Genomic DNA, 27722 nt, shown 5'->3' with positions numbered 1-27722 from the left:
ATGGGGTCTGTCCAGCGCTCGGCCGCTTTGCTTCTCTTCGTCCTCGGTGAGTGTCGTGGAGCTTGTTGGCTTTCCTCTCCATTCAGCACTTGAGAGGGTGGGGGTGGGAGGGAGTGTAGGCAAAGGCCAAAGGGAGGGCTTAGACGTGCAAGCCATCCATCCCCCTTCTCTGATTTTCATCAAAGCCACCCACTCCTTTGGCTCCTCTCAGGGAGGGGACTCAGCCCCTGGGGTTCTGGGTGTATCTGGGGTTCTCTGTCGCGCTGGCCACTGAGCTGGCAATGAGGTGCACTAGGGCTCAGTCGTGGACAGAGATGCCCCCATGTCAGTGGCTTAGCATGGCCCATAGGGGTGCTGAGAGCACTGTGGAGGTACGTTAGCCTGGACAGGTGGGGCTGCTTTCTGTCACTCTCCTTTTAGTTGCTTCCTCTTGCTATGCTCCCCTGGCTGAGCTACTCCTGATCTCCCCCTTCAATGTTCCCGCTCCCTTCCCTTTTCTGTCCATTTACCTGGTCCCCTCCCAACTGAAAAAGCCAAACCAAAAACTTGTGGCGCTAACATGATATTTGCTGCCATCCCATCATTCACGCTGCTTGTGTATGACAGCCCTTCCCCTGCCCTGGCTTGGCTATTTGGACTGGAAGCACTCCAGGGCAAGACCCCCTACTACTCTCTCTGTACAGTGCCTAGCTCAATGGGGCCTTGTTCCTGGTTGGCCCTTGATTAATATGATGACGATCTCTCCAAAATAAATGGCAAAAACTCCTGCCTGTTTCACTCCATTTTGTACAACTGCTGAATGCCCGACTGGCACACGTTACATCACCTTACTGCATACCCCCATTTATCACTAGCTTACACTGGATCTGCATGTTGCACCATAAATTCCATCCCAACTTAATTTGGCCCACAGCCTCCCTTGGGAGCTGCACCTGCTGTTATTGGTCCTTTTGCTTATGGTGCTGTTTGTACTTTACTCAGGAGACTAAGGGCTTGTCTCCAAGGGAAGCTATTCCAGTATAGCGCAGGGTGTGACTATAAGGGCTGTAGTTATACTGATATAACTCTCCAGGTGGACACTGTGTTCCAGAATACAAACATCTTTCTCTGGGTTAGTGTAATCTACTTAATGGTCATTCTGGTCAATGTCTCTGTGTAGACAAGCCCTTTTTGGGACTCTCAAATAAAATGTAGATTAAAACCACTTGCTCTGTGAACTCCACTTGTAATGAGGGGAGAAAAACTACCAGCTGAGTAGATGACCCTGTTGCTTCCCATTCCCACTCCATTCAGGCCCCATGCAGACAGAAGGAGGATGGGCCATACAGCTGAGGGGTGAACCGCCCTTGCAGACTATTCACCTCTGCTGGGATGTCCTTATCTGTCTGCTCTGATGAGGCCTCCTTTGGCACGGCTCATCACCTGACATGTTCCTATAGCTGTTTTTCTAATGGCAAACCAGCCTTATCCCCCACTGCACTTGCAGCCCATCAGATGTGCATGCTGGCTAGTGAGATCAGTTTTTTCTGCCCTCTTTCTAACATCCCTTATGATACTGATAGGAAATTCGGATATCCACTCACCCCAGCTGTGTTATTCACAGGCTAATCACGCCCAGTTCTCTTAACCTCTTCATAAGACCCTACTGAAACCTGTTATCTTCTTTGGTGCTCTCCTCTGAACTGGCCCCACTTGGTCTCATTAGAACTGTGGGGCATCCATCTCAACCCCATGTCACTCTGCTCTCCCCTCCAAACAGAGATCTAAGCAGCACCAAGGTGGGCAGAATAATCATTAAAAGGACGCCATTCCTTAAAATGTGAGGCTCTCGGTTTGAACATGCAGTCACTGGAGCTGTATGTGCCACCTGGGTATCCGCACTTGTAAATGACAGTTGCGCTGATACTTGATACTTGATACTCTCGCAATTGTGGTAAATGCACAAGTGACTTAAGCCTGTGACTGCAAGCACCCCACTTCTACAACTCAGATTCCAGGTATTTTTAAATCCCAAATCCCCTCTTTTGGGATGTGCCTCTAGAAGAACTTGCATTGCCGCATAACACTACTGCTGTTTCATTATTCATAAGCAGGCCTCTGCGTTGGCCAGAGAGTAGTGCTGGTTCAGAAAGGACGTCTTTACCGGGCTAGAGGTTATCACATCACCATCTGGTGCAAGGTCAGTGGCTACCAGGGGCCCTCAGAGCAGAATTTCCAGTGGTCCATTTACCTGCCCTCTGCCCCAGAGCGGGAAGTGCAGATTATCAGCACCATGGATCCCTCCTTCCCTTACGCCATCTACACCCAGCGTGTGCGGAGTGGAGAGATCTATGTAGAGAGGGTACAGGGGGACTCTGCCCTGCTGCACATCACGGAGCTCCAGGATCGGGATGCCGGCGAGTATGAGTGCCACACACCCACCACCGACGAGAGGTACTTCGGGAGTTACAGCGCCAAGATGAACCTCTCAGGTAAGAACTAGAGAAGGTTGCTAGCCTCACACTTGCCATTCGGCCACCTTCTATCGGCTGCTCTGAGGCACTGGGTGAGGGTGGCGAGATAGGACGGTTCAGGTTTTGCTTTTCTTTTGCTGTTGACGCTGTCCAGCTGTGGCGGTCCCAAGTTGGCAGTGAAACCCTGTATGTCAGCATCCCATTTAGTAAAGGGAGAGGCCAGTGAAGTGCAGGGTCTAAAAAGCACAGAGACATCAGATGGCTGTTCTCCCCACCTCCTCAGAGTAGATGGAGGGACAGGTGTCTTCTTCCTTGAAGGGAAGGGGCAGATGGTGTGGTATTGGGAGAGGAGGTGAATAGGGTCTCTTAGCTAGGCCTTTCTTTCTTCCCCATCTGGGGCTTTTGCTGCTGCTCCACCCGGGGGACCCCTCAGCCAGTCACAAACCCCTCCAGCGGCTCCCACTTCATGTTCCTTTCCTGGTGAATCCTCACTTCCAGTAGGGAGGAGGAGCTGAGCTCCCCCCCCCCAGCCAGAAAAGGAGAAAGGAAGGGGAGCTGCCGCTCTGCTATTAGTTGAGGAAGGGGAGCCGTGTTCTCCACACCTCATTTCTTGAACCCCTAGTCATGACAGAGCTCTAGCAGATCACATCAGAACATCTCCATGAATACAAAGGCCCTCAAAACTGACCCTCAGCATCCTTTAGGCCATGCCGATAGGACACAGGGTCACTCTGACATACGTGGGATGCCCATAGATGTTCCGGAAAGGGTGACCATCCTAAGAGACATCTTTGGGAAGCGGGGAGAGAGCTAGGAGGGGGAAGCATGACTGGGTGGGAGAGGCAAAAGAAAACGCCTTATTCTGAACTCTCCTATGTAAATGACAGTGCAGCATTCCCTAGAGGGAGATGCTCTGTGGTAACTTTGGTGGGGCCTCTGGGGTACCTCCCCCTCCTCCACACACGTTTTCCCTTTATCCTTGGGGTGTACCAGCCCATACTCTTTGGCCTACACCTGATTCTCTTTGGAGTCAGTTAACACTGGCTCACGTTGACTGAAGAGGGCGCAAGAGAGCGTTGCAGCAAAGGAGACATGCTCTGCCCACCCAGGTGCTGAGCCCCTTTATGTATCGGTGGCAATCAGCAGTGAAAGCTGCTAATGCCACAGAGTGGAAATCCCTGCACCAGGAGGAGGGCATGGCTGATAAGCAGGGTATCTATGTCTAGACAGAGAGTTGTTCCACTTGTGACCAGCATGGCTGTGTTTTTGTTGTGTTTAGTGATCCCTGACACCCTCTCCGCCACCATGACACCGCAGGCCCTCATCCAAGTGGAAGGAGATCCACTAGAGCTCACCTGTGAGGTGTCAAAATCCACAGCTCAACACACCCACCTTTCTGTTGCCTGGTACCATCTCCAGGGATCAGGAGATGGTCAGGCCATGGTGATCCTTTCCTTGTCCAAGGATTTCATCTTGACTCCGGGCTCCTCCTACACGCAGAGGTTTTTGTCAGATGTCCGGCTGGACAAGGTTGGGGACACCACATACAAGCTATCTATTGGCAGAGTGCAGCCCTCTGACCAGGGCCAAGTGTACTGTGAGGCGGTTGAGTGGATACAGGATCCTGATGGGACTTGGAAAGACATAGCTCGGAAAAAAACGGAAAAGACATCGCTGACCATCAGAAGCCATGGTAAGATGCATACAGCCCATTGGTGAGACGCACTGTCGTTATAAAATACCTCCGCTTCCATCTTAGGGACTGCAGAGGGATCCTAACTCGTGCTTACCCTTTCTACAAAGATGCCTTTTATGTAAATGAGAGTCAGGATTGTTGTGTGTCTCTAAAGCCTCTTCATCCACCCAGTCATTAAGCCACTGCACAAAATGTCATTTTACACAACAGCATTAATGTGAATGAGATTTCTGAAGGTCTAGGTCCTGTAACATTTGACTGACAGGGGCTCTAGACAGGAGACAGAATGGCTCCAGATGTACACAAATCCTGTGTGTGATGATCAGAAGTGCTTAAGGGAGGGATGACTCAATATTGCCTGGCCCAACTCTCCCATCATTAGTTAATCCCTGACAAATTTTAAGATCATCTTAAAAATCATGACATTTTAAAACAAACTTTGGGTTCTTATTTTTCTTTGGGCATCTGAGCCTTTAGGGTTCAAGTTTTCAAGCTTTTCTCTGCAACCATGAGGGCTAGAAACACTGTTTTTTTTAATTGAAAACTGAGATTCTCATATAATCACCTGACTCCACTAAAAACACCCAATAGTGTGAGACTTTTCATAAAATTGTGAGAGTTGGCAACACGAACACCTTCCCAGATACAAATGTAGGCAATACTCCCATTGACTGCAGTGGGTACAGCATTGAGGCATTGGTGACCAAGACAAAGGGGATTATAGCAAGCACAGAGGTAGCATGGAGGAAGGTGGGAAGGGAGCAAAGGCAGAAGGTTAGGCCTGGGGTGGGGTAGGGAAGTTAAAGCAGTGAGAGAGAAAGGAGCTTAATGGAGGATACTGGCCCTGGCGAGGACAAGGAGCTGGAGCGAGCCGGGGGATGCAGTGAAGAGGTCTGACTAGAAAGTGATGTGGTGGGAACGGTGCACAAGGAAGGCTATCACAGAAATATTTTGGGAAAGGGTGGCTGATTTGAGATGTAAGGGGGCCAGAGGAAAGGAGGATGTTGATCGCTGAGGTGAGAAATGACCATGGTTTGGGCCAAAGTTAGTGGCCTGGGTGGAGAGGAAAGATCGGGTTTTAGAGTGTGGGGTAAAGGAAGCTGGCATCTAGTAAAGACCCTGATTCAGAACAGGAAACCAAAGAAACAAATAGCTAAATCAGTGTTTTTCAACCTTTTTTCATTTGCAGACACCTAAAAAATTTCTAATGGAAGTGTGGACCCATTACCAGGGGTCCACGGACCACAGGTTGAAAACCACTGTTATATGGTAACAACTTTTTGCGGACCCCTGAGAAACAGTCTGAGGACCCCAGAGGTCTCTGGACCACAAGTTGAAACCCACTGAGCTAAATGGTTCAAACAGTTCATTAAGCTGTGGGCAAGATTCCATGCTGTGCACCCGTCAAACACTGCAAAAATTCTCTCTTCATGACCATAGATTTTAATTTGGAATGGCTGGCAGGTTTGACAACGTTTGTACCCCTCGTTCCCATTCATAGGAGAGGTTTTTGTGTGCACCATTGTTTGGAGAACAGCTGCAGTTCATATGAACATTCATAGCAGACAAGAATATTTGCTTTTCATTATTCTCCTGTTTAAAGTTTCGTCATCCAATCAGAAAGCAGAAACAATACCACGTAACTTCAATTACCAATCACATGCTATGATTCATGAATAGGGATTAGTCAAAGTAAAGAGTTTTGAAACTCCCTATAGGCTGAGAATTCTATTCTACTTAGATTAGTGTATTATACTCATCACCCAGGTACCTGAACAGTTTACACCATTGTGTGAACGTGGAGGCCTCTAGATCTCATTATGCCTATAAACTATTCAGCCAATATTTGGGAATACCAAGCATATGTGCAGGAATCAGGATGTTTCTTCTTGAATTGTTTATGAACCAAACATTTAAAACTGTAGGATAACTTATTTGCAATAAATACTTAAAGCAGCTGTAAATCTCAGGAGTTACTGTATTTTTACCTTTGGATGATAATGTATGGTATTTCCCCTGGAGCTAGGTGTTGTCTGTGTAGTATTAATCTAAGGAGTCAACGCAATGGTCATGTAAAAATGCGACCAGTATACAGACAGAGATATGTTCTGCGTTTGATTTTTGCGCAGAATTCTCATTGATTTCATTAGTTCCATGCATGGGAGTTTGGTAGGGGATCTTATTCCCTGCTCACTCAGCAGTGACCAGTTTCTATTAAAATCTTGTCCTGAATCACCTTTTGGGGCTTTGGTTCAAATCTAAGAATTCCTGGGAGATGCCTCAGCAAGGATGGAAGTTGGTCTACGTTGTACTAGACCTAAAAATACTTTGCCCTCCAAGAAGGGAGAATCTTATCCAAAGGAAATGGACTAAAGGACCCATTTGATAGAGGTCCCTTCTGACTCCAATGAAGCTAGTAATAGGAAGGGATGATTGAACAGGGCCTCTTGACATACACTTGCCTTGCTTTTGTTTTTCTACAGACAGAGATTTCCAAGCTAATATTGCTGCTGTTGAAAGTTCCCTTGCAGAAGGGGAGCCCTTGCAGGTAAATTGCTCTGTGAAAGCCCAGAATAGCCAAAACCGATGGTTCCAAGTGGTTTGGCTCTTCAAAGGAGTAGAAGTAGCTAGGATTGACCCACATGGGGTACTGGCCTTGAAGGAGGAGTATGAAGAGAGAGCTGCCTTGGGACATCTCCAAGTGGTGAAGAAAAGCAATGAACTGTATATCCTCAAAGTATACCAGGTGGAGTTAAAAGACAAAGGCACATACAGCTGTAAGGTTTCAGAGATGGAGAAGGCTTCCACAGGCTTTTCCACCACCCAGTTCAAGACATCGTCAGACATTGATGTCAATGTGATGCCAATAGGTCAGTGAAACTAAATGCCCTTTCTTCTAAGTGAAATCTGAAAAAGGTCCCTGGTCTGGGTTCCACTGCTATTTGGCCTCCTGCCTTGGCACAAGTAAGCCGTCCCCCAAAAGGGGTAGGTGGGCTATAGTGCTCGGTACAGTGATAGAAACCAAGGTATTCACACTGGCACACGTAACATTTCTACTGTAGCAAGGGAAGTGTGCGCTCTAATTCACTGTCTGCACCAATTCACCGGGTCACCTCCACAGAGTGTCCAGATGACCTGCTTCCTCTCTCCAGTAGGCATAAGAGTCTTTTCCCTCTCACCTACAGTCCCTCTTGCAGTTTCCACCACCTCTTCTGAGGCAGCTGCCTGTGCACACAGGGTGACTGAGATCCTACATTTGGTAGGATCAGTCCCAGTTTCATCAGGGCTCTCTACTTACTGCCTTTTTTATTGCCTATGCTTATGCATGGTACAATTAGTGCTTAAAATGTGGGGAGATGTGGGGGGAGAGGGCAGATTCCGCCCCTCCAAAGAAAGTTCAGGTCAAGCTGGGCTGTTGAGAGATGTACTTTAAGCACTGTCTTACCAAAGGTCCTGCTCCCAGATTGAGCCACCCCATTCCCCCCACCCCATACACATACTTTTCGCAAACCGCTTTAAGCATTGGCTACAATAGCCTACATGGTAATGGTCCAAAGTCGGACAGCTTCCAGTATTAATACTGCCGTGTTGGGGCTATTATAGTAGAATACTGCAGTATTTTTTTTTAAGGCCTGGATGGCTAAATGAGCTTTACTGACACTCCCAATGACTTCTCCTACCATGGCATGCTGTTCTACCCAACATTGCAAAGGAGACAACCATCACCATGGTGTTCCTGTGAATAAACTGTCAGGGGTGGTTACAACATTGGACTGGGGCTCAGGAGATCTGGATTCAATTCCCTGCTCTGCTGCAGTGACTTTAAGCAAGTCACTTAATCTCTCTGTCCCTCAGTTTTCTATCTGTAAAATGGGGACAATAATACTACTCTCTTTCACCCTGCATTTGCCTGTTTAGATTGGAAGCTCTTTGGAGAAGGGGCTGTCTCTTACGCTGTTTGTGTGCGTGTGTGTATGTGTGTGTACGTGTGTGTACGTACACACAGGAGCACAATGAAGCCCCTGTCTTAATTGAGGCTTCTAATACTACTGGAACACAAATAATAATGAAGGTCATGCACATATAAGTCAGGAGTCCACTCTAGAAAAATATCCAAGCTAGAAGAGTTCTTACTGTTTCTGTATTACTTGGTTTTGTTCATACAATGATGCTGTGTGAATTTTTGGTTTCAGAGTAGCAGCCGTGTTAGTCTGTATTCGCAAAAAGAAAAGGAGGACTTTTGGCACCTTAGAGACTAACAAAGCATAAGCTTTCGTGAGCTACAGCTCACTTCATCGGATGCACGCATCCGATGAAGTGAGCTGTAGCTCACGAAAGCTTATGCTCAAATAAATTTGTTAGTCTCTAAGGTGCCACAAGTCCTCCTTTTCTTTTTGTGTGAATTTTGCAACTGTGCTAGGTGAAAAGAGGTATCTGACTGACTGATTTTGCTTTGACCATCCAGTTGTGCTTGGGATGCACCCTTTACTCCTTTTCATCCTTTGGTGTGTCTGCAAGTATTGACTACTTTTCCCTCATCATGGCTTGGCCCGACTTGTCCTTCCCTATTATCTCAGCTCCTTCTCCAGAGGACACCTCACTTTCTGTTCCAGTTCACCCATGCTCTTTAAACAGAGGCAATTGCTCTCGCCTCAGAGGGTGCTACATGCATTGTGACATGTAGGTAAAAGCTGGCGTGTGGAGTAGAAAGAACAGGAGGACTTGTGGCACCTTAGAGACTAACCAATTTATTTGAGCATAAGCTTTCGTGTGCTACAGCTCTCTTCATCGGATGCATACTGTGGAAACTGTTGCAACAGTTGGCCCAGCTTGATTATCATACACATTGTAAGGAGAGTGATCACTTTAGATAAGCTATTACCAGCAGGAGAGTGGGGTGGGAGGAGGTATTGTTTCATGGTCTCTGTGTATATAATGTCTTCTGTAGTTTCCACAGTATGCATCCGATGAAGTGAGCTGTAGCTCACGAAAGCTCATGCTCAAATAAATTGTTTAGTCTCTAAGGTGCCACAATTGCCACAAGTACTCCTTTTCTTTTTGCGAATACAGACTAACACGGCTGTTACTCTGAAACGTGTGGAGTAGGTGTTTTACTGCAGGCCTCTTTTAGCCGTGACAGCTCATACGTTCTATTTAATACCCACAGGTGCTCAAATGCCAGGGTGATGGGCATAGCACAAGAACCTGAAGAGAATAATTTGTTTTCTTTAATATATTTGTCACAACTCTTCTTGTGTCTTTTTAAAAAAAAACCCTTTTAAAATGAAAGTTAAATGCATCTGGCTCAGTGGTGAAGAGCTGACGCGATGTGTCCGCACTGGAGCCCAGAATTTGCCTGTCTCAATGCAATAGGCAAGACTCTGCCAACTGAGTGTATTCACTGACACATTCCCTAATGCTACCACTCCAGGAATGCCACTGGCAGAAAGAAATGTACTTCAGGGTACTGAAAAGATGGCTCCAAATTTCAGGACAACTCCCCCTACCCTTTACATTGAGATTTACCTTGTCACGAGAATACTCCTGACTAGCTTGGAAAGATAATTGCTGCTGCTGTTGTTCACAGAAAGCCACATGCATGTGTCTGTGCTCGGCGGTGAAAGTCAGATAGTGGAAGGAGACACCTTGATCCTTCACTGTGAGGTGAGTGGAGCAACAAGCCCACTCTTGGTGAATTGGTGGCACCTGCGAAAGAACGGAGATCAACCGGAGCACATAGTTGGGATGGAACAGGATGGCATGCTGAGGCCAGGCCCCTCCTACCAGGAACGCAGCGCTAATAGGGACCTCCGACTAGAGAAGATGAACTCTACCACGTTCACTCTGGCAATCTACAACACTTCAGCCACCGATGATGGAGGGTCTTACAAATGTGAAGTGACAGAGTGGTCCAAGGACAGGAGCTGGAAACAGGCACAGGAAACATCAGTAGCCATTAGCCCTCTCAGTAAGTTGATAGAATCCCTTCCTTACGTTAAAGTTGGATGACCTTCTATCATAGGTAGGGTGGTCTACTGGTTAAAATACGGGCCTGCGAAGGAAGAGACCTGGGTTCTGCTCCAAGCTTTGCCGTTGACATATTATGTGACTGCAGAGAAATCGCTTAACAGTTGTGTGCTTTGGTTTCCCCACCTGTAAAATGGGGGGATACAACCTGCCTGCCCGCCATGCAAGCTGTTTTGAGAGGTTATCAATGAACACTGGTAACGTGCTCTGAGACCCCTGAATGCCAGGCACTGTGTAAATACCAATTACTACTCAGCAGGAACCCTTTTGGATCCTCAGCTTCTTGAAACGAGAAGGGATTAATCTATTGCCACAATGGTATATGGAAATGAAACTGAACAAAAGGGCTGGCTGAGTTGTACTACAAGAGTTCTCGGTGGGGGGTCCTTGATTTTGGAGCACTCTTTGCCCCCCCCCCCCAGAGCCTCGTTTGGTTAACTTTTCCAGGCAAGCCCCTTTTCTTTTTTCCCGTTTGGCTGTTGAGGAGGGTTTGGGTTGACGTGGATCTATTTAGGCACCTTTCTTTCTGTCCACGTGGTGACTCTTAGTTTATGGGCTAGTTTAGTTTAGACTTTTAGTTTACGGGCTAGTATGGGCTAGGTGCCTGTAGCACTGGATGGGCCATTGCATTTTAAAAAACGAAATAAATATGTAAATAAATACTGCGGATGGTCAGTGGGGAAAGTGTGCTTGGCAAAATGAAGCACCTAGCATTAATCGAAAACAGACCCTTCCGTTAGCAGAGCTGTGATGGAATTCCAGACTGTCCTGCAGGGCAGGATTGAAGTATGTTGTTGGCAGAGCTGCATGGGGGACCCAAAGCTTTATCTACATTGAGGAGCCTGTGCTGGCAGAGCCCCCTAGTGTAGACGCAGTGGATGCTGACAGAGTTTTTCTACCGGTTCAGGAATGCCATCTCCCTATTACGGTAGTTGTGCTGACAGGAGCCTTCCTCTGTTGACATAGCTGTGTCTGCTCTGGGGGTTTGTCCATGTAGGTCTGTCACTAAGGGATGTGGTTTTTCACATCCTGATCCACACAACTATGCCTGTATAAAAGTGTAGCTCAGGCCTGAGCCTGGAATAGCAGGAGATGCTGCAGCTCAGGATTTAGGCACAATGCCAGAGCTGCGCATGGGATCAGGAGTGGAATAGCAAGGTGCACGTCAGGAGTGAGATGCATTCGGAGAACTGAGGGGCACAGGAATGGGAGAGCAGGGGATGGATGACTTTAATCAGGATCGAATTGTATTGGCAATGTTTGTATGATCCAGAATAGCCTGGGCGCTCTGTGTCATGACGGAGGCACACTGACAGCGCGGGGCAGCCCAGATTGAAATAGCATTGAGGGGTAAGGAAGGAGCAAGGTGTGTTATCAGAGCTGTGGAATGGCAGGGAAGCTGGGTCAATGCTTCCTACATAATGATCAGGACAGAGCTATTAGTTTCCCAGTATCACGACCCCGAAGTTCACTTGTAAAATAAACAGCTAAATCCCAAATCACCCAATCAGTGTGGGAACAGCTCCCGGCAGGGGAGGATAGTGCTGCATGTGAAGGGATAAAAGCAGGGAGAATGACTGTACAATCTCTGTTATAATCTTACAAACCCAGTACCAATGATGTGCTTCCCTGTTAACAGGTCTGAATTTGAGAGCCACACTGAGAAGCCGAACAGCAAATGTCAAATTTACTCAGGATTTTGAACTGTTCTGCCAGGTCTCTGCCACCCATCTCGTCTCCCAAGTGCCAATATCGGTAACTTGGCAATTCAAGACCATCCCAGAGGCTAATGGTTATCAACAGCTGGTCAAAATCATGCCCTGTGGCACCATCGAGTGGGGGGCTGCCCAACCTCACTTTCAGAGGAAGACCAGAGTCACAAAATCTGCATCTTCCTCCGAACTTCTAATCCACAGTGCCACAGAGCAGGATGCGGGCAGGTACAGGTGTGAGGTGGAGGTCTGGAGGAGAAGCTGCCAGCAAGCACGACACCCAGCGATGGCAGCAGCTGCTGCTGTGAAGTCTAACGTTGTGGAGATAAAGGTCAATCCACCAGGTGAGCTGCAGCAAATGCTTTCCTCCGGAGCAGCTTCTTGCTGTGCGACTTGCATAAATCCAAAAATGTAATTAGCAGTTACTTTGTCTCCATGGTCCTAAAGCTGCTAGAATCCCTCCGGGCTGGATCATGCACCAAGGCCACAGCAGCAGGTGCTGCTTGTATTAATTCTGCCTCATCCAGTGTGGCTGTTACGCATGTTAAAGTGAACTTAGTGCTGGTGAGTGCAAGCCTCTGGTTATCCATAGAATGGGTACAATGTGGGGAATGGCTGTTGAAGATTCTCCCCACCCTTCCCCCCCGACTCAGAGAGAGAGAGAGAGAGAGACACACACACACACACAGCCTTGCTGGTGGGCTTTAAACCTAACCTCTGGGGCAAAGTGAGAGTTCATTCCGTGGCCTATTCAGTCTTTGGCCTCTCTGCTCACACTGTCACAAAATGGGGCCAGTGGAGGAGATTCTGAAACATGAACACCTCATTTCACTAGATAATACTTAGACTGGACTAGATGACCTACTGAGGTTTCTTCTAGGCTACATATCTATCCTAGGCCCCCGAATGGCTACCATATGGTCACTACTGCTTTGGGTTGGACAGGAACCAGTGACTTGGATGTAAAAAGCTCCATTCCCTACTACCAGTCCCTTGAGCCTTCCAGTCTCCACTTGTCCAATGTATCCACAACACGTTCTTCTCTTCTTACCAGCCTATATACACTAGAGGTCAATATAGCCTACTTGGGAGGTGTCATGGCTTGTGAAAAAGAAGCTGAGTGGATCTGGGTGTTTTGTACTTTTTACCCTTCTGACTCCAGTGGCTGGGAAGGATCCCTCTGAGTCATGGTACATCCTGGATTAAACAGCATCTGTATATCTGATTTTCTGTCAGTAACCAGAACTTTGATAGGGATCTGTACTCTGTGTCGTATCTCTCGAGAGTCTCCCAGTATCTTGTAGGAAGTCACAGACTGAAATTCCCCATATGGGACCATTGAATGTTGTTAGTGAATTTAATTCCTTGTGCAGATCCTCAGCTGGTCTGTGTAACTCCATCAAAATGGATAGAGCTACATCAACTTACAGCAGCTAATTATCTGGCCCCTTGAGAATACATAGTGACTGTCCAGGCCTGATCCACTAGGCCATTGAAGCCCAAGCCGAGGACTGTGTCCCTGTTACCATGGGGATTTCCTAGTACCAGTTCTGTTCACGAAAAATCAGTCTTTTTTTGCTTGAACTATTTCTAATTTTTCCACTTAACCTAAGGCTGTATCTACACTTAAACTGGACAGGAGGGATTATCCCATGGCTATAGTTAATCCACCTTCCGGAGAGGCAGCAGCTAGGTCGATGGAAGACGTCTTTGATCAACCTTGCACTGTCTACACAGGAGGTGGGGTCAGTTTAATTATGTCCCTCAGGGGTGTAGATTTTTCACACCCCTAAGCTACATAGCTGGGTCAACCCACTTTTTAGTGTAGACCTGGCCTTTGGCTAATAGGGAATGCAGTCCCATGAACTGAAATCTTGAGCTTTCTGCGGTCATAACTGAGGGGCTTGCTGTAGTGTATTTTAATATGTCCTCTCCTGTTCAGCCCGACTGCCATGACTCCCTATAGGTCCATAACTTCTTAGAACACAAGAACAGCCATACTGGGTCAGACCAAAGGTCCATTTAGCTCAGTATCCTGTCTTCCGACCAGGGTGCTTCCTACGGGGCTGCTGGGCCCAGGACATAGGCGCCGAGTTTCTAATCTACGGGGGCTGGGGAGGTGCTCCGCCCAGGCCCCACCCTCACCCTACTACTTCCCACTCCACCTCTTTCCCACCCAGTTCCGCCCCCCCGCCCCCAAGCGCGCTACACCGTCGCTCCTCTCCCCTCCCCCCAGCACCTCCTGATGCCACAAAACATCTGATCCGTGGCAGGAGGTAGGTGCTGAGAGGGAGGGGGAGGTTCTGGTAGGGGGGCTGCCGGTGGCCACTGGTAGTCTCCTCTCCCTCCCGCCCGACTGCTGCTCTCCTCCTCGCTATCTGCCTGCCTGCCTCCTCATCCCTCTCCTGCCTGTCTGCCTGCCGCTCGCCTCCCCGCCTGCCTCCTCACGATTTTACTGAAGCGCGGGTTCCCCTAAAGTGCAGGGCTTGGGGCAGTTGCCCTGATTCGCCATACCCAAGGGACGGGTCTGCTTCTGACAGTGGCCAATATCAGGTGCCCCAGAGGGGATGACCAGAACAAGTAATCACCAAATGATCCATCCCCTGTTGCTCATTCCCAGCTTGGCAAACTGAGGCTATCATTGCTCCCACCATCCAACATTGCTGCCCCTTTTCTTTCCCCAAGGATTTGGCCATTGTGACTCTCTGGTTTGCATCTGGAATACAGACTTTCAGTGAGCACGAGGACCCAGGGAAACAGTAACACTGAAGGGGAACAAGGGGTGATAGTGAAGCAAACTTAAATTTTTTAATCTAAAATGGCCACAAAAAACACCAGTGGAAGGCTGTAGGTTACTTATGCAGACATATCTTGGTCATGGAGCAGGAAGAGGCTAGGCTTGCTCTGTATGCTCCCAGGATGTTGTGTTCATTCCTGGAAACTGCAGTACAGGAAAGATACTAAAGTTGAGCGGAGAACAACAAAAATGATCAGGGGGATGGAGGGATTGATTGGAAAGCTAGCTGTGTACTGCTTTGGTAAGAAAGTCATCGGCTTATGAGTCTATCTGGTGGACAAAAGTACCAGAGAGGATAGTACAGGGGCTTGGGGAAGGGAAATTAAGCTAGGCATAACGGAATGAAACTGAGTAACAGAAAAAGGAGGCTGCAAATCAGAAAAAACTTTTGCAATGAAACCTACTAGGCTAAGTAATATTATCAAGTGGGAGATGGGAGCCCCATTGTTTGGGACACTTTAAACGGAGACTGGGCAAAATTCCCTAGAAAATGAAGGCTAAGAAACAATCCTTCCTTTGCAGGAGGAGGCTAGATTATAAAACAGATTACGTCCATATCTAATTTAGGCCCTGACAGTTCAGCATCCTACCTCCCTAGGGTTGCCCATACCCATTGCTTCAGAAGAAGTTTAAATCTACCCATAATGCACCTTAACACTCTACTGGAGAGAAGGATAAAGCTCCTTTCTAGCTCTTGCCCAAATGGATTCTTCCAGAACCCCGAGAGATGCCCTTCTGGTGGTGCTGTTGCTGCTGTGTGTGTGTCTGTCTGTCTGAGAGAGAGCGAGAGCAGGTAGGTTCTTTTGCATACTCCAGCTGTTCCCCAGCTTGTCAGAGCAGAAAGTGCATTGTCAGCAGACAGGGTTCAAAAACGAGACCATCAGTGGGAGATTCTGCTTAGTTAATTAAATTGAAATTGGTTCTGTTTTTGTGTTCACATCTTTCTATAGAGGGAAGTGGCCTGTCTGTTTTTTATAGTAATTGAACTTTAGCAATGTGGTGGTGAGAGACAGAAGCTTAAAGCAAAAGGGGTGGGGCTTTAGCAAGCACTCTGCTGCCTCTTGGGGACGATCTTTAGAGGAGTTGCAACAAAAATTCCTCTCATGGGAATCAAGTGTCCCTTGTTAATAGCAGGCTATGTGAGCAAATTCCCTGTGTGAGCTCTGCTGAACCCCCATCCGTTTCTCTGGAACATTTCCTGGGAGGAGACTGCCAAGCCACACACATTAAAGTGAGGTCCCCTCCCACTCTCAGGCTGCTGTAATACTAGCTAGGACTAACAACCCATCCTGACATTTTTGGAAAGGTCCCAGTTTTCAGTGAGTTCATCTTGAATCCCATGGGGCCGGATGGGCTGCATCCGAGGGTGCTCAAGGAGTTGGAGGATGTGATTGCAGAGCCATTGGCCATTATCTTTGAAAACTCACGGTGATCGGGGGAGGTCCTGGGTGACTGGAAAGGCTAATGTAGTGCCCATCTTTAAAAAAGGGAAGGAGGAGGATCCGGGGAACTACAGGCCAGTCAGCCTCACCTCAGTCCCTGGAAAAATCATGGAGCAGGTCCTCAAGGAATCAATCCTGAAGCACTTAGAGGAGAGGAAAGTGATCAGGAACAGTCAGCATGGATTCACCAAGGGAAAGGCATGCCAGACGAATCTAATTGCCTTCTATGATGCGATAACTGGCTCTGTGGATGAGGGGAAAGCAGTGGACATGTTATTCCTTGACTTTAGCAAAGCTTTTGGTATGGTCTCCCACAGTATTCTCGCCAGCAAGTTAAAGAAGTATGGGCTGGATGAATGGTGGATAGAAAGCTGCTTAGATCATCTGGCTCAACGGGTAGTGATCAATGGCTCCTGTCTAGTTGGCAGCTGGTATCAAGCGGAGTGCCCCAAGGGTTGGTCCTGGAGCCGGTTTTGTTTAATATCTTCATTAATGATCTGGAGAATGGCGTGGACTGCACCCTCAGCAAGTTTGCAGATGACACTAAACTGGGAGGAGAGGTAGATACGCTGGAGGGTAGGGATAGGAAACAGAGGGACCTAGACAAATTAGAGGATTGGGCCAAAAGAAATCTGATGAGGTTCAACAAGGACAAGTGCAGAGTCCTGCACTTAGGACGGAAGAATCCCATGCGCTGCTACAGACGAGGGACCGAATGGCTAGGCAGCAGTTCTGCAGAAAAGGACCTAGGGGTTACAGTGGACAAGAAGCTGGATATGAGTCAACAGTGTGCCCTTGTTGCCAAGAAGGCTAACGGCATTTTGGGCTGTATAAGTAGGGGCATTGCCAGCAGATCGAGGGACATGATCGTTCCCCTCTATTCGACATTAGTGAGGCCTCATCTGGAATACTATGTCCAGTTTTGGGCCCCACACCACAAGAAGGATGTGGAAAGCGTCCAGCAGAGGGCAACAAAAATAATTAGGGAACTGGAACACATGCCTTATGAGGAGAGGCTGAGGGAACTGGGATTGTTTAGTCTGCAGAAGAGAAAAATGAGGGGGGATTTGATAGCTGCTTTCAACTACCTGAAAGGGGGTTCCAAAGAGGATGGATCTAGACTGTTCTCAGTGGTAGTAGATGACAGAACAAGGAGTAATGGTCTCAAGTTGCAGTGGGGGAGGTTTAGGTTGGATATTAGGAAAAACTTTTTCACTAGGAGGGTTGTGAAGAACTGGAATGCATTACCTAGGGAGGTGGTGAAATCTCCTTCCTTTGAGGTTTTTTAAGGTTAGGCTTAATAAAGCCCAGGCTGGGATGATTTAGTTGGGGATTGATCTGCTCTGAGCAGAGGTTTGGACTAGATGACCTCCTGAGGTCCCTTCCAACCCTGATGTTCTATGATTGAGACCACCATGCAGGTTAGCCTGAATCTGTGTTACAGTGTGAGACATCTTTTCCCTTCTTTCAGTTCAGATTATTGACCCTGCTATAGCTCTTTGTCTCCAAAGGTCTCAGAGTGCGTTGCAAATTGTATACAACAATCAATTTGCCACTGCTGCAATAGCATCCACTCTGGTGTGGGTCACAAGCAGCTGCTTTACCATGCTCAAGGCTGCCATCTAGAGGAAGATTATTCCAAATGTCTGAAGCCCACAAGGAGTTTGAATCTCAGATGATGAGCCTACTCTTATGAGACCACAGTTATGGTGGCCATCACAGGGGATTGAACCAGGGACTTTCAGAGCTAACCATGAGTTGTTATAGATTGAGCTAAAGAGCCTGTCTCTCGAGCTGAGAATGGTATCTTCTGTGGATCAGACACAGAAGGGGACACGACACACTGACCAGCAGGATACAAAAGTCACAGCCTTTCAGGAAAAGAAATGAAGAAGAATAGTGTAACCCTTTGAAAGTGGAGGTGGAAATAAATGGAATCAGAATGCGATTGTATAAATAGGCTAGGAGTCTGGAATTCATAGCCCTATTCTAATAAGGAAGCCTAGTATCTTTAATGACCACAAGTGATATCACAGCCTTTGCCTTTGTCTCATCTAAGAAATGGCTCACTATTCCTCTGAGATTAAGGCAATTAACTCAGTATTGAACAGCACCCTCTATTAAGCCATCACACCACTTCCTCTGATATGCAGGTGTTCTCATGCCATTGACTGTGGCATAATTTTGAAAGCCCTATGGTTTGGGTCCTAGCTTCCTGAGGAAGCAACACCTTACCTCTGCTCTGCCATAAGAGCTGAGATCCGCTGGTGCTCAAGTCTAGATTTAAAAGCCTGCTGGCAAGGTATTCTCAGTGGATGCCTCTTAACCCTGGAATTTCCTTCCACTTTTAGTTAGACGGTGGCAGAGTCTGTGTTTGGCCTTCAGGGCACAGAATAAGACTTCCGGATCTGGGCTGGGGGCAAATGACATTTCTGTTATATTTAGCAGTTAGGTTCTGGGGTTGAATCCGTTTTAGGTTATGAAGAGTTAATCTATGCTGCATTAGATCTGTGCTAATACCCAGAGCTGGCTCTGAGGGGTGCCATTTTAAGGATGGAGAAATAAACAAATGAAGTCAAATCCGAGTCCTGCCCATGCTCAGCTCTGCTTAGCCCATGGGATCTGATATGGAACAGTCAGAGGGGTGCATGGCAGCAGGACAGATGACTAAAGTGGGTGACCCTTGAGACAGAAATGCATTTGCTCCTCTTTGCTTCCTAGCCATTCTGTGCATTCACGCAGGAGCAGCCCTAGCTATTGTGCTGGCCAGGGTGGAAAATGTTTTTTAGCAACTATGCCTCTTTCCTCTCCCCGCAATCCTCCCCCTCAGCAGTCGAGCCAAAAAAGTCAGAGTTAAAATGGTCAGCCAGCCGGAGCAGAGCAAAGAATGAGGGGGAAGGAGGAAGGCTAGTGGTACGGCACCCCCCGGAAGTTGGCGCCCCCAGAGAAGCTGCCCTGCTTGCCTGCCCCTAGAACCGTCCCTGCGTTCACAGCCCAGCTTCAAAGCACAGATGTCATCTGCTGGGAAATACAGAGCAGCAAAGCATCCTGCCACCCCATTTAAAGCAGCTGTCTTTTTTCTTTCCATCACCCCTTTATGACTCTTGTCACAGTAGGACCCAAATCCTCGCTGCTGTTCTCACTCTGACGTGGCAGCCTGCAAAGAGTCGGGCTGCGGAACATGCCTTTTCCACCTGCCTGAAACATTTATGAGGCTGATCCCCGTGTATTGCGTTTTCAATTTGAGAGCGACATGTGCTAATGTCTCCAGTGGGATTTGAGATGCGGGGTGGGGAAGGGAGAGAGAAATAGAGAGTAAGACATAGAGTTGAGGGGGAGGGGAGGATGCAGATGCATTGAATAGGGAAAGGAACACAGGGATAAAGGCAAGAGAGACTTGGCTAGCAGATGTGAGAGGGAGGCAGAGGCACCACCCAAGCCCCAAGAGGGGTTAGGGAGGCTATCTGAGTCAAGAAGCGGCAACGATGAGCTCTGAAGGGAGACACTCCTCTTTGGCCGGAGAATTGAGGGGCTGTAACACCTAGGTTTAGAAGGGAGAGGCACACAGTGGGGCTGGGGGGGAATGTGAGGCTCTTGGGGGGCACTGGGAGATGTGCAGAGGAACTCTCGGAGGGAAGGAAGAGGAGAAGGGGAAACATGAGGTGCTGGCATACATGAGGGGCCCTCTGGAGACAAGGAATGTCCATAGGTTCTGAGAAGGAATAGGGGTGCTGAGGGGATCCCCAAAGGAAAGAGGAAATGTGGGGGGGCTCTGAATAGTGAGGGACCTCTGGGAGAAGATAGGGTGTGGGGGACACCAGATGTAGAGAGGGATGTTAGAGGAGCCTTCAGGGCAGTGGGGAAGGAAGGGAGGAGGCAAAAAGCCTTGCTCCTGAGGAATAGGGGAAGATGCCAAGCTCCTACATCTCCCAGTAACATCAGTGGGAGCTGAGGGGACACAGTACCTCACAGGATCAGAGCCATAATTCTTACCTCGTGAATTAATAGTTCCTTGATGCAACCGTTCCTGACTCTCACTGAAGTGTGTGTGCATGTGTGTTTGTAAAATTGTCCTGTTCCCAGGGTGGCAGGATGTTGAATGCCATGCACCTCATCTACATCTTCACAGGCAATTTCTTCTGCTTCTCCTGAGATCCCACTGACCATCATAGCTGGGATTAAAGACCCCAGAGCTAATTTCCGTCCTCCGCAGTCCTCTGTATGTTCAGTATATGGCAATGCCATTCAGTTCTCTTTGCCATGGTGGCCAGCAAAGAGAATAGTGTCCCAGTTGAATGCATAAGGGGGGGCCTCTAGGACAGGATGCAGGAACCATCTATATGGACAAAAGAGTCTCCCTTGCTAGCTCCTCAATCCCACCCCAAAATGATGATCAGATCCCAACTCTAAGGCAACAACTCCCCAGTCCAACCCACCCAGCCCTGCAGCTTCTGGGATGGGATAGTTTTTCTATATCCTCAGCACCTGCTGTCTATATCCTCATTCACCTGCTGTGAATGAGAGCCTGAAAAGGGAAAGAAGAGAAGGAGAAAAGTCCCCAAAGATGTGATCTCCCTGCTTTGTGGCTAGTCTTGCCATCTAAAATAAACGGGCCTTTAGAAAGCAGGATGTGGGGTATGTATGCATGGGGGATGGGAGGATTACGTGAGAGACCTGCATGTTCACATGCTTTTTATTGCTTTCCCAATCGATTTAGCAACAGGTGATGCAATCGGAACTAAGCCCCATAAACAGAGACTGCATTAGCAGGATACACCTCAGTATCATTCCAGTGGGAGATGGTTGCAGAATTGAAGACGGATTAGGATGTTTCTTTTGTTGGCACTAGAGACATTCAGCACTTAATTGAACAATTACCAGGTATAATGACTAGGGACATTCAGAAACACATTACCACATTTCTAGTTATTAACCAAGGCAGACAGATGAGGCAGGAAGTGTTAGTGAAACCCACGCAGACTCTTTAGTTTGTCTGAGATGAAAGGCCCTCATTGTTCAGTTTCCAAAGCTGCACTTTTGTGTTAATTCATCTCTTCCTCCCTGCCCCATTGCTTCACCGAAGAGGACTGGCACCAGTGGGATCTTCATTCCCGGTTTGTCCCCCTCCATTATCAGCTCGTGCATCAATCCCATGCCAGTAATGCCGCCTGGAGGGCCCACCTACTGCTGTGTGAAGGGAGTAAACCTCAAGAAGGCAGGTGAATTGTTTGGGATGGTACACAGGGGTCTGACTAGAAGTAATGGGTTTAACTGGCTGGGGAAATTTTCAGACAGTGAGATAGCAGAACAGTCTCCCAAGGGAAGGACTGGAAGCCCCGTCGCTTGAGAAAATTTAAAACTAAACTGTATTGGCGTTATTAAAGTATGGGAAATATGCCTGGAAAGGAACAATCCTGCCTGGGCAGGGAGTTGGCTGGGTGACTGTAACAGGGTGACCGTCCCCTTAAGGGTAGTAGGGCCTGTAGTGGTCAGTCAACACCTCTTCAGTGGTGTGACCCTTATGTTCTGGGACTTTGCCTTCCCTAGGTCTTCATCCACTCTACAGAGCTAGCTGTTGGGAGAAGGAAAATGGTCCCGGGAAAATAGTTAAGGCTTGGGGAAAACCCAGGCTGTCATTTTTTTAAGGGCCTAGGACCAGGAGCCTTACAGAGTGGGCGAGGCAGGGCTCTGTGCTTTCCCAGTGAATTGGGACGCGCTCTGGGAAGAGGATTGTATATGTTTGGTTTCTACCAGGGGCAGAAGGTTTTGCCTGCTGAACTCTCCTAGCCTGCGGGTGAAGGGGACTGACTGGGGGAAGGGCCAGCTGGAGGGGAAGCTGGCTGTGGCTCTACAGCTGGCCTAAATTATAACTCTAGCTCCTGTCTTAAGGAGAGAGAGAGTCTGAAGTATAAGCCAGCTCTGGGAAGAGGGTGAGAGCCTCCTGAGCAGGGAAGAAAACTGGCCCCAGGACTCATGGGCCCAGAGTGGCTGTGAACTTCAGCAACTAAAGAAGTTACCCTCTGTAGAATGAGTTAATAAACTAGCCCCCACAAAGGTGGTATATGTTTGAACTCCTGTGGTCTGGATAACTGACTGATCTGGTCTGAAAGAACAGAGGCAGGGTGCTGCGGAGCCACACTTGGCCAGCAGGAGGTGCTGCAAGTCAGGCAAGTCCTTTGACAGTGACCATGGAGTTCTTCTATCTCTGACTTCTGTGATTCTCACTGGTGCATTCCTTTAGCCCTGGTGGTCGGATGGGTAGGTCTGTGCAGATTGGTTTGCTGTAGGATTGCTCCTGAGTGCTTGAACGTGTGTGCGCAGGCTTATTCTTGTAGGGTTGCTTGTGAAGGCTGAGTTGGACACACATCTTGTTATTGTAGGATTGCTCATGGGGGTTCTGCAAAGGAAAAACGTGTCCAAAGATTTTTTTTTTTTAATTACCGAAACATTGCAAGGACTCCTAAAAGAAAGGAGATTGAAATTGGGGCCGGGCATCCTTCAGAATGCGGGGTTTCTAACACCTGAACAGAGCCTTTTATGTGTAATTTCAGACTTGTTCCCTCCAGTTTCTCTTCTCCTAAGGCTTCGTAAGCCATCATTTCAAGAAATCGATCCCTTTCCTGCTGGTGTTCTAGTACTGGTAGCTGCCATAGTAAATTCTTCTTTTTTTTTTTCCTGTTGATTTAGAGAGCAAGCTAAGAGTAAACACAGAAGATAGATCCCTGGAGATCTCTGGTGGCGCAGACACAGAAATCGAATGCAGAGTCACATCACTGACCCAGAGGGATTCTCAGTTAGCCATTACCTGGTACTTCTTACCGCCTTCTCCAGCTGATGCTGCCCCACTGCAAATCGTGAGGGCCAACTATAGCAATATCCTGGACTACGGGGCAGAGTTCAGCTCTGCTATACAGAAATCGAAATTCCACAGTGAGAGGGTCTCCAGCAACCTGTTCTGGCTGCATATTCTGTCTGTGAATCATGGTGACCGTGGCAGGTATTACTGCCTGGTAGAGGAGTGGCTGTGGTCACCAGACCGTGGCTGGTACAAACTTGGAAAGAAGGAATCAGGAAAGACCATGCTGGAGTTCAAGGTTTCCGGTAACTATGCTGTCCTAGAAGGGATCCTTTATCACAGCATGGATGTCCGTAAGAAGCAAAGGCTGGATCTCCAGCTGTACTGAGCTCATGCTAGACACAGCTCTGGTGGAAGGCCTTCCTTGATCAATTATGCAGGCTGGAATGGTCCCTCAGGGATTGCTTCTTCCAACCCCCGTCTTGTCCTCTCCCTGGCCTGGCGCGTCCTGCAGCCCGGAGCCCTGAGTGAGCGATTAGGAAGCCTCTGAACACTGTGGTGCGGAGGTCACCTGCCCAAGTGAGCCGGTGGGGCTGTGGAGGCAGGGGCTAGAGCCGTAAGGGTGGGAGTTAGGACTTGCAGTAGAAGGAGCCCCGAGCGCCTCACACAGGAGCCAGTTACATGACTTCCCATCAACCCTGAAAAGAATGCGATTCCAGTTCTTAAACAGGGGCCCTTTAACAGGCCATCCACACTGACCCCTTGCCCCTCAAACCCCCCCCCCACCCCCCACACACACATACTGTATGGAGACTCAGATCAGCCTCGAACAAGCCTGTGTGTGTCTCTTTGTGCTGTGGAACACAGTCCCTAAATGAAGGCCTCTTCCACTTGCCTCCCACACCAGAGAACAAACTCCATGTTGAAAAAACAAACCACAGCATCACAGCCACTGAGAACAAGGACGTGACCATGAGCTGCCTCCTGCAGGGCCCTTCCCAACCAGCCTCTCTCTTCTCTGCCATCTGGCTCCATGGTTTGGAGCACTCCGGGATGAAAACCCTGGTGAAAGTCCACGCCAACGGCATGGTGGAGTATGCTGAGGAGAAGATGGCGGGGAGGCTGCACCTTCGCCGCCCATCCTTCGGTGACTTCAGCCTGGTACTGCGGAGCGTGGAGCCGGGCGACGCAGGGCTGTACTGCTGCCAGGTGCAGGAGTGGCAGCAGGACAGCAGTGGCAGTTGGGTTCAACGGGCGTCGGAAGTGTCGGGGTACACGAGGCTCACTGCGCTGCCTCCAGGTAACGCTCTCCCCCCCACCGCCCCCCGGCTCATTCCCAGTTCCCCTGCATATGACGTTGCCCATCTCCAGCAAACATCTGCTGCCTCTCTGCAATGTTCCCATGCAGCCAGGGTCGAGGGGCACTGCAGGGTCTGGAAAGGGGAGCACAGCTGGAATAGCAGAGATGACTGCAAGTTAGGGTTCAGCTGTGCTGGGGTCAGTTGCAGGAATAGCCTGCTGCAGGGAAGGGAGGCAGAGCTATGTTGGGGAGGGAGGGCCAGAAGTGCATGGAGTGCTGCTGGTTGGTATGTAGGGAATAGAAAAGAAGGGAGGAGTGCCTGCCAGCAGAAAATATACCTCATGATGCTTTTGTTCAACAACCACCCAGTTCCCTGAAGCCTCTCTTCTCTCTCCTTGTGGGATAGCTGATGACCTGCAGGTGCAGGTTGCAAGCTCAGCAGCTGTGCTGCAAGAGAACCAGGGGGACCTCCACCTAGACTGCAACTTCATCTTGGGATCGCCCGGCATCGGCGGCACCGCCTTCTCCGTCACCTGGTGGAGAATGACCGGGGGAGGCAGAGAAGAGTTATTTAGTGTGAACCACAGCTCTATGTTTCAGTACGGCCCTGCCACCACCAGCACTGTCAGGAACCGGCTGCGGTTTGAGAGGCCTGGGGAGCTGCAGTACAGATTGACGCTGCTGAGGCCTGAGGTGTCTGACAGCGGGGACTATCAGTGCCATGGGGAGCTGTGGGTGTTCGGCCCTGGGCGCGGCTGGTATCAGAGGAGTGTAAGGCACTCAGGGAACATCACTGTGCTGATTCTTCCAGCAGGTAACCAATGAGCAACTTTCTAAGTCCTTCCAAAGCCTCTCCCTTGCCTCCAGCCCTGCAGGGGAAGGAGTGAAGATGGGGCCCAAACCAAACCCCGGAACGGAATGTTTTGGAATTTACTAAGGGGGGATCCGAACTCAGTCCCACAGCTGTCCCTTAGCTCTCTAGTGGGCCAGACCCAGGAGCTGGGTACCTCAAACTCTGGAGGGGAGGGGGTTTCCAGGTTTGGCCTGCAAGGTGCTGAGCACTGACTCCGATCCAGCAAAACACTTAAGCACATGCTGAGCTTTAAGCATGTGAACAACCCCACTGACTTCCAAAGAACTATTCTTGTGCTTAAGTGCTTTGCTGGATTGGGACCGAGCACTCAATGCCTTGTGAAATCAAGCCCTCACAGTCCTAACCTGAATCTTGGAGCTTGAACCTGTGTTCTCATTAGGCTCATTTTTTTTTTTTTTTTTTTTTGGAAAAACTTAGAAAAATCAGGGCTTTCATTCAGCTTGGATAAACTCTTGGGTGGTCATCCGAATCTCTAGAGATTGCAGAAAGCCCCTGGAAATCCTCTGGGAATAGGCTTTCATGGTGATGCTTCCAGTCCTGTCTGTTCTCATAGTTGGCCCCACTGGAAACAACCTTCCTTTGGGGGGTAAACTGGGGTGTGTTGAAGGCCTGGACAAAATTCGGAAATGCAGAGGGATTCTGCAGCAATGAAACTGAATAAACAGAACCAAAGATTTCAAACTTATTTAGTGTGTTTAGGGAGGTGCTGAAGATTTGTCATCACCCATCTGCGGTTAGGATCTCAGTCATCCTCGTAACTGGATGCTAGCTTTCTGTTGTACTGGGATGTTTCTTTCACTAGCTGTTCCTTTGTGTGGATTATTTATTAACCCTCCTTGTTGTTGCTGAGTGAAATAGTAATTGCTGAAAATTTCCCATGGAATTTGGATATATATTTTTGCCAAGTAGTTTTGCATCCTCAGTGTTTTGATTTCCGTAAAATTCCAGGAGACTGGATATTTTTCACAGCGAAGCACACAAACTTGGAAGTGCCATTCACTCGAAAAATGTGTGTGTCCTGGTGAGGATGCATCCCACAGGATTTATGATCTAGAGGAATGATATCTTAAATTCTAGACCCTCTGCTAACACTCCCTGGCCTGAAGAATTCTTATATAGTACTTTTACTTTTATGGAGTAGGGTAAATTCCTCCCATTTTACAGATGGGAGAATTGAGCCTCAGAGTGATGAAGTGACTTTCCCAGTGAAACACAGAAAGTCAGTGTCAGCACCAAGACTAGACATCAGGTTGCTTGACTCCTAGGTCCTGCCTAACTCTCTAGACCACATTGGCTTCCAGGCTAGTCACTTCCTGAACAATCCTAGATCAAAAAAACAACATATACAGCCCCAAACTCATGAACAACCCTATAGCAGCATGCCTGGGTGTTTTATGGCATAAAGGGGAAAACTAAAGGAAACAAACAAAGATACCAGGAATACACCAAAGGGACCATTCTGACCATCGGTGCTAAAGCAGGCCAGAGATGACTTTCTGTGGCCTGTGTTATGCAGATCGTTGGAAACTGCTGATTTCTCAAACCTGAAAGTTTATTGTGAAGGGTGTAGGAGGGAAAGAGAGACTCACACAATTGGTTGAGCTGGGATGTGGGAGACCTACATTCAAGCCCCTGCTCTGAATAAGGAAAAACATGGACATGAATGTAGTTCTCCCATGTCTTGTGCAACCCAGGTGAGTGCCATAACCACTGGGCTGTTAGCTATAATCCCCCATTAGTGCTGTGAATATTGAACAGCAGGAGGAGTAAGTATAATTAGCTGCTGTGTTCAATTGTTTTCTGTTTTTTGCAGAGTCAACAATTTCTTCCAGGGTCTGTTCGTCTCCTTCACTGCTCCACTTCATCCTTATCTACCCCCTGATTCTGTTCCTTGGCCTGATAGCTGCTCTCCTCTACTTGTATGTCAAGAACAGGCAGACCCACAAGGAATCGATCTATCAAAGGAAAGGAAAAGAGCTGTGGGTGGATTTGAAAGGGGCTGGAGATGTTGAGCCCACTTATTCTGACCATAGTAATCTGGAGGAAGAGATGAATAATCTGAAGGAGGAAAAAATGGACTGAATGCTCAGGTGGCATGCAGGGGGAAAGGGACTGTGTGCTGCTGTTCAGCATCATATGCTCTGAACCTTGAAAATGTATGTATGGAAATTTTCCTTCAGTCACCTTAATGTGGCAAAGTAAGAAAGTGATAGGAGACAGATTGGATGGCTAAGGTAATTGGGACTGGAGCTTTCTTGCCTCTCTACTTGCATAGGTGCCTATGTGGATCTCCTCCCATAATGGTAGTTTCTGTGGCCTTCATAATATTAATCAATTTATCCTTACAAAATCCCTGTGAAAAAGGAAGGTACGATGCCTATTTTACAGATGGAGCCTTGACACTGAGAGATCAAGGCTGAGATTTCAAAGGGACTTGGACATCTAATTCCTGTTAACTTTAATGGGAATAAGGCATCTAAATTCGAGATTCGACTTTGAAAATCTCAGCCTAAGGGACTTGACCAAGGTCCAACAGGAGGGCTGTAGTAGAGCTGCGACCTGAACTCACATCTCCCAAGTCCTAGTCCAGTGCCTTAGCCACCAGACCAACTTTCATCTTACGTT

General features: G+C 48.3%; 1 protein-coding gene across 1 annotated transcript; it reads left to right on the top strand.

Moving 5' to 3' along the window:
• On the top strand, positions 1-27722 carry LOC140905428 (immunoglobulin superfamily member 2-like). The gene is made up of 10 exons (XM_073328765.1): positions 1-46; positions 2091-2471; positions 3733-4146; positions 6633-7019; positions 9737-10117; positions 11816-12232; positions 22815-23228; positions 23831-24223; positions 24630-25037; positions 26911-27722. Exons 1-10 carry the CDS (start codon positions 1-3, stop codon positions 27177-27179), a joined length of 3510 nt encoding a protein of 1169 aa, XP_073184866.1. The 3' UTR covers positions 27180-27722.

The sequence above is a fragment of the Lepidochelys kempii genome, chromosome 1 (genome assembly GCF_965140265.1).
Source record: "Lepidochelys kempii isolate rLepKem1 chromosome 1, rLepKem1.hap2, whole genome shotgun sequence".
Classification (NCBI taxonomy): domain Eukaryota; kingdom Metazoa; phylum Chordata; order Testudines; family Cheloniidae; genus Lepidochelys; species Lepidochelys kempii.
This window is presented reverse-complemented; position numbering and strand designations above follow the sequence as displayed.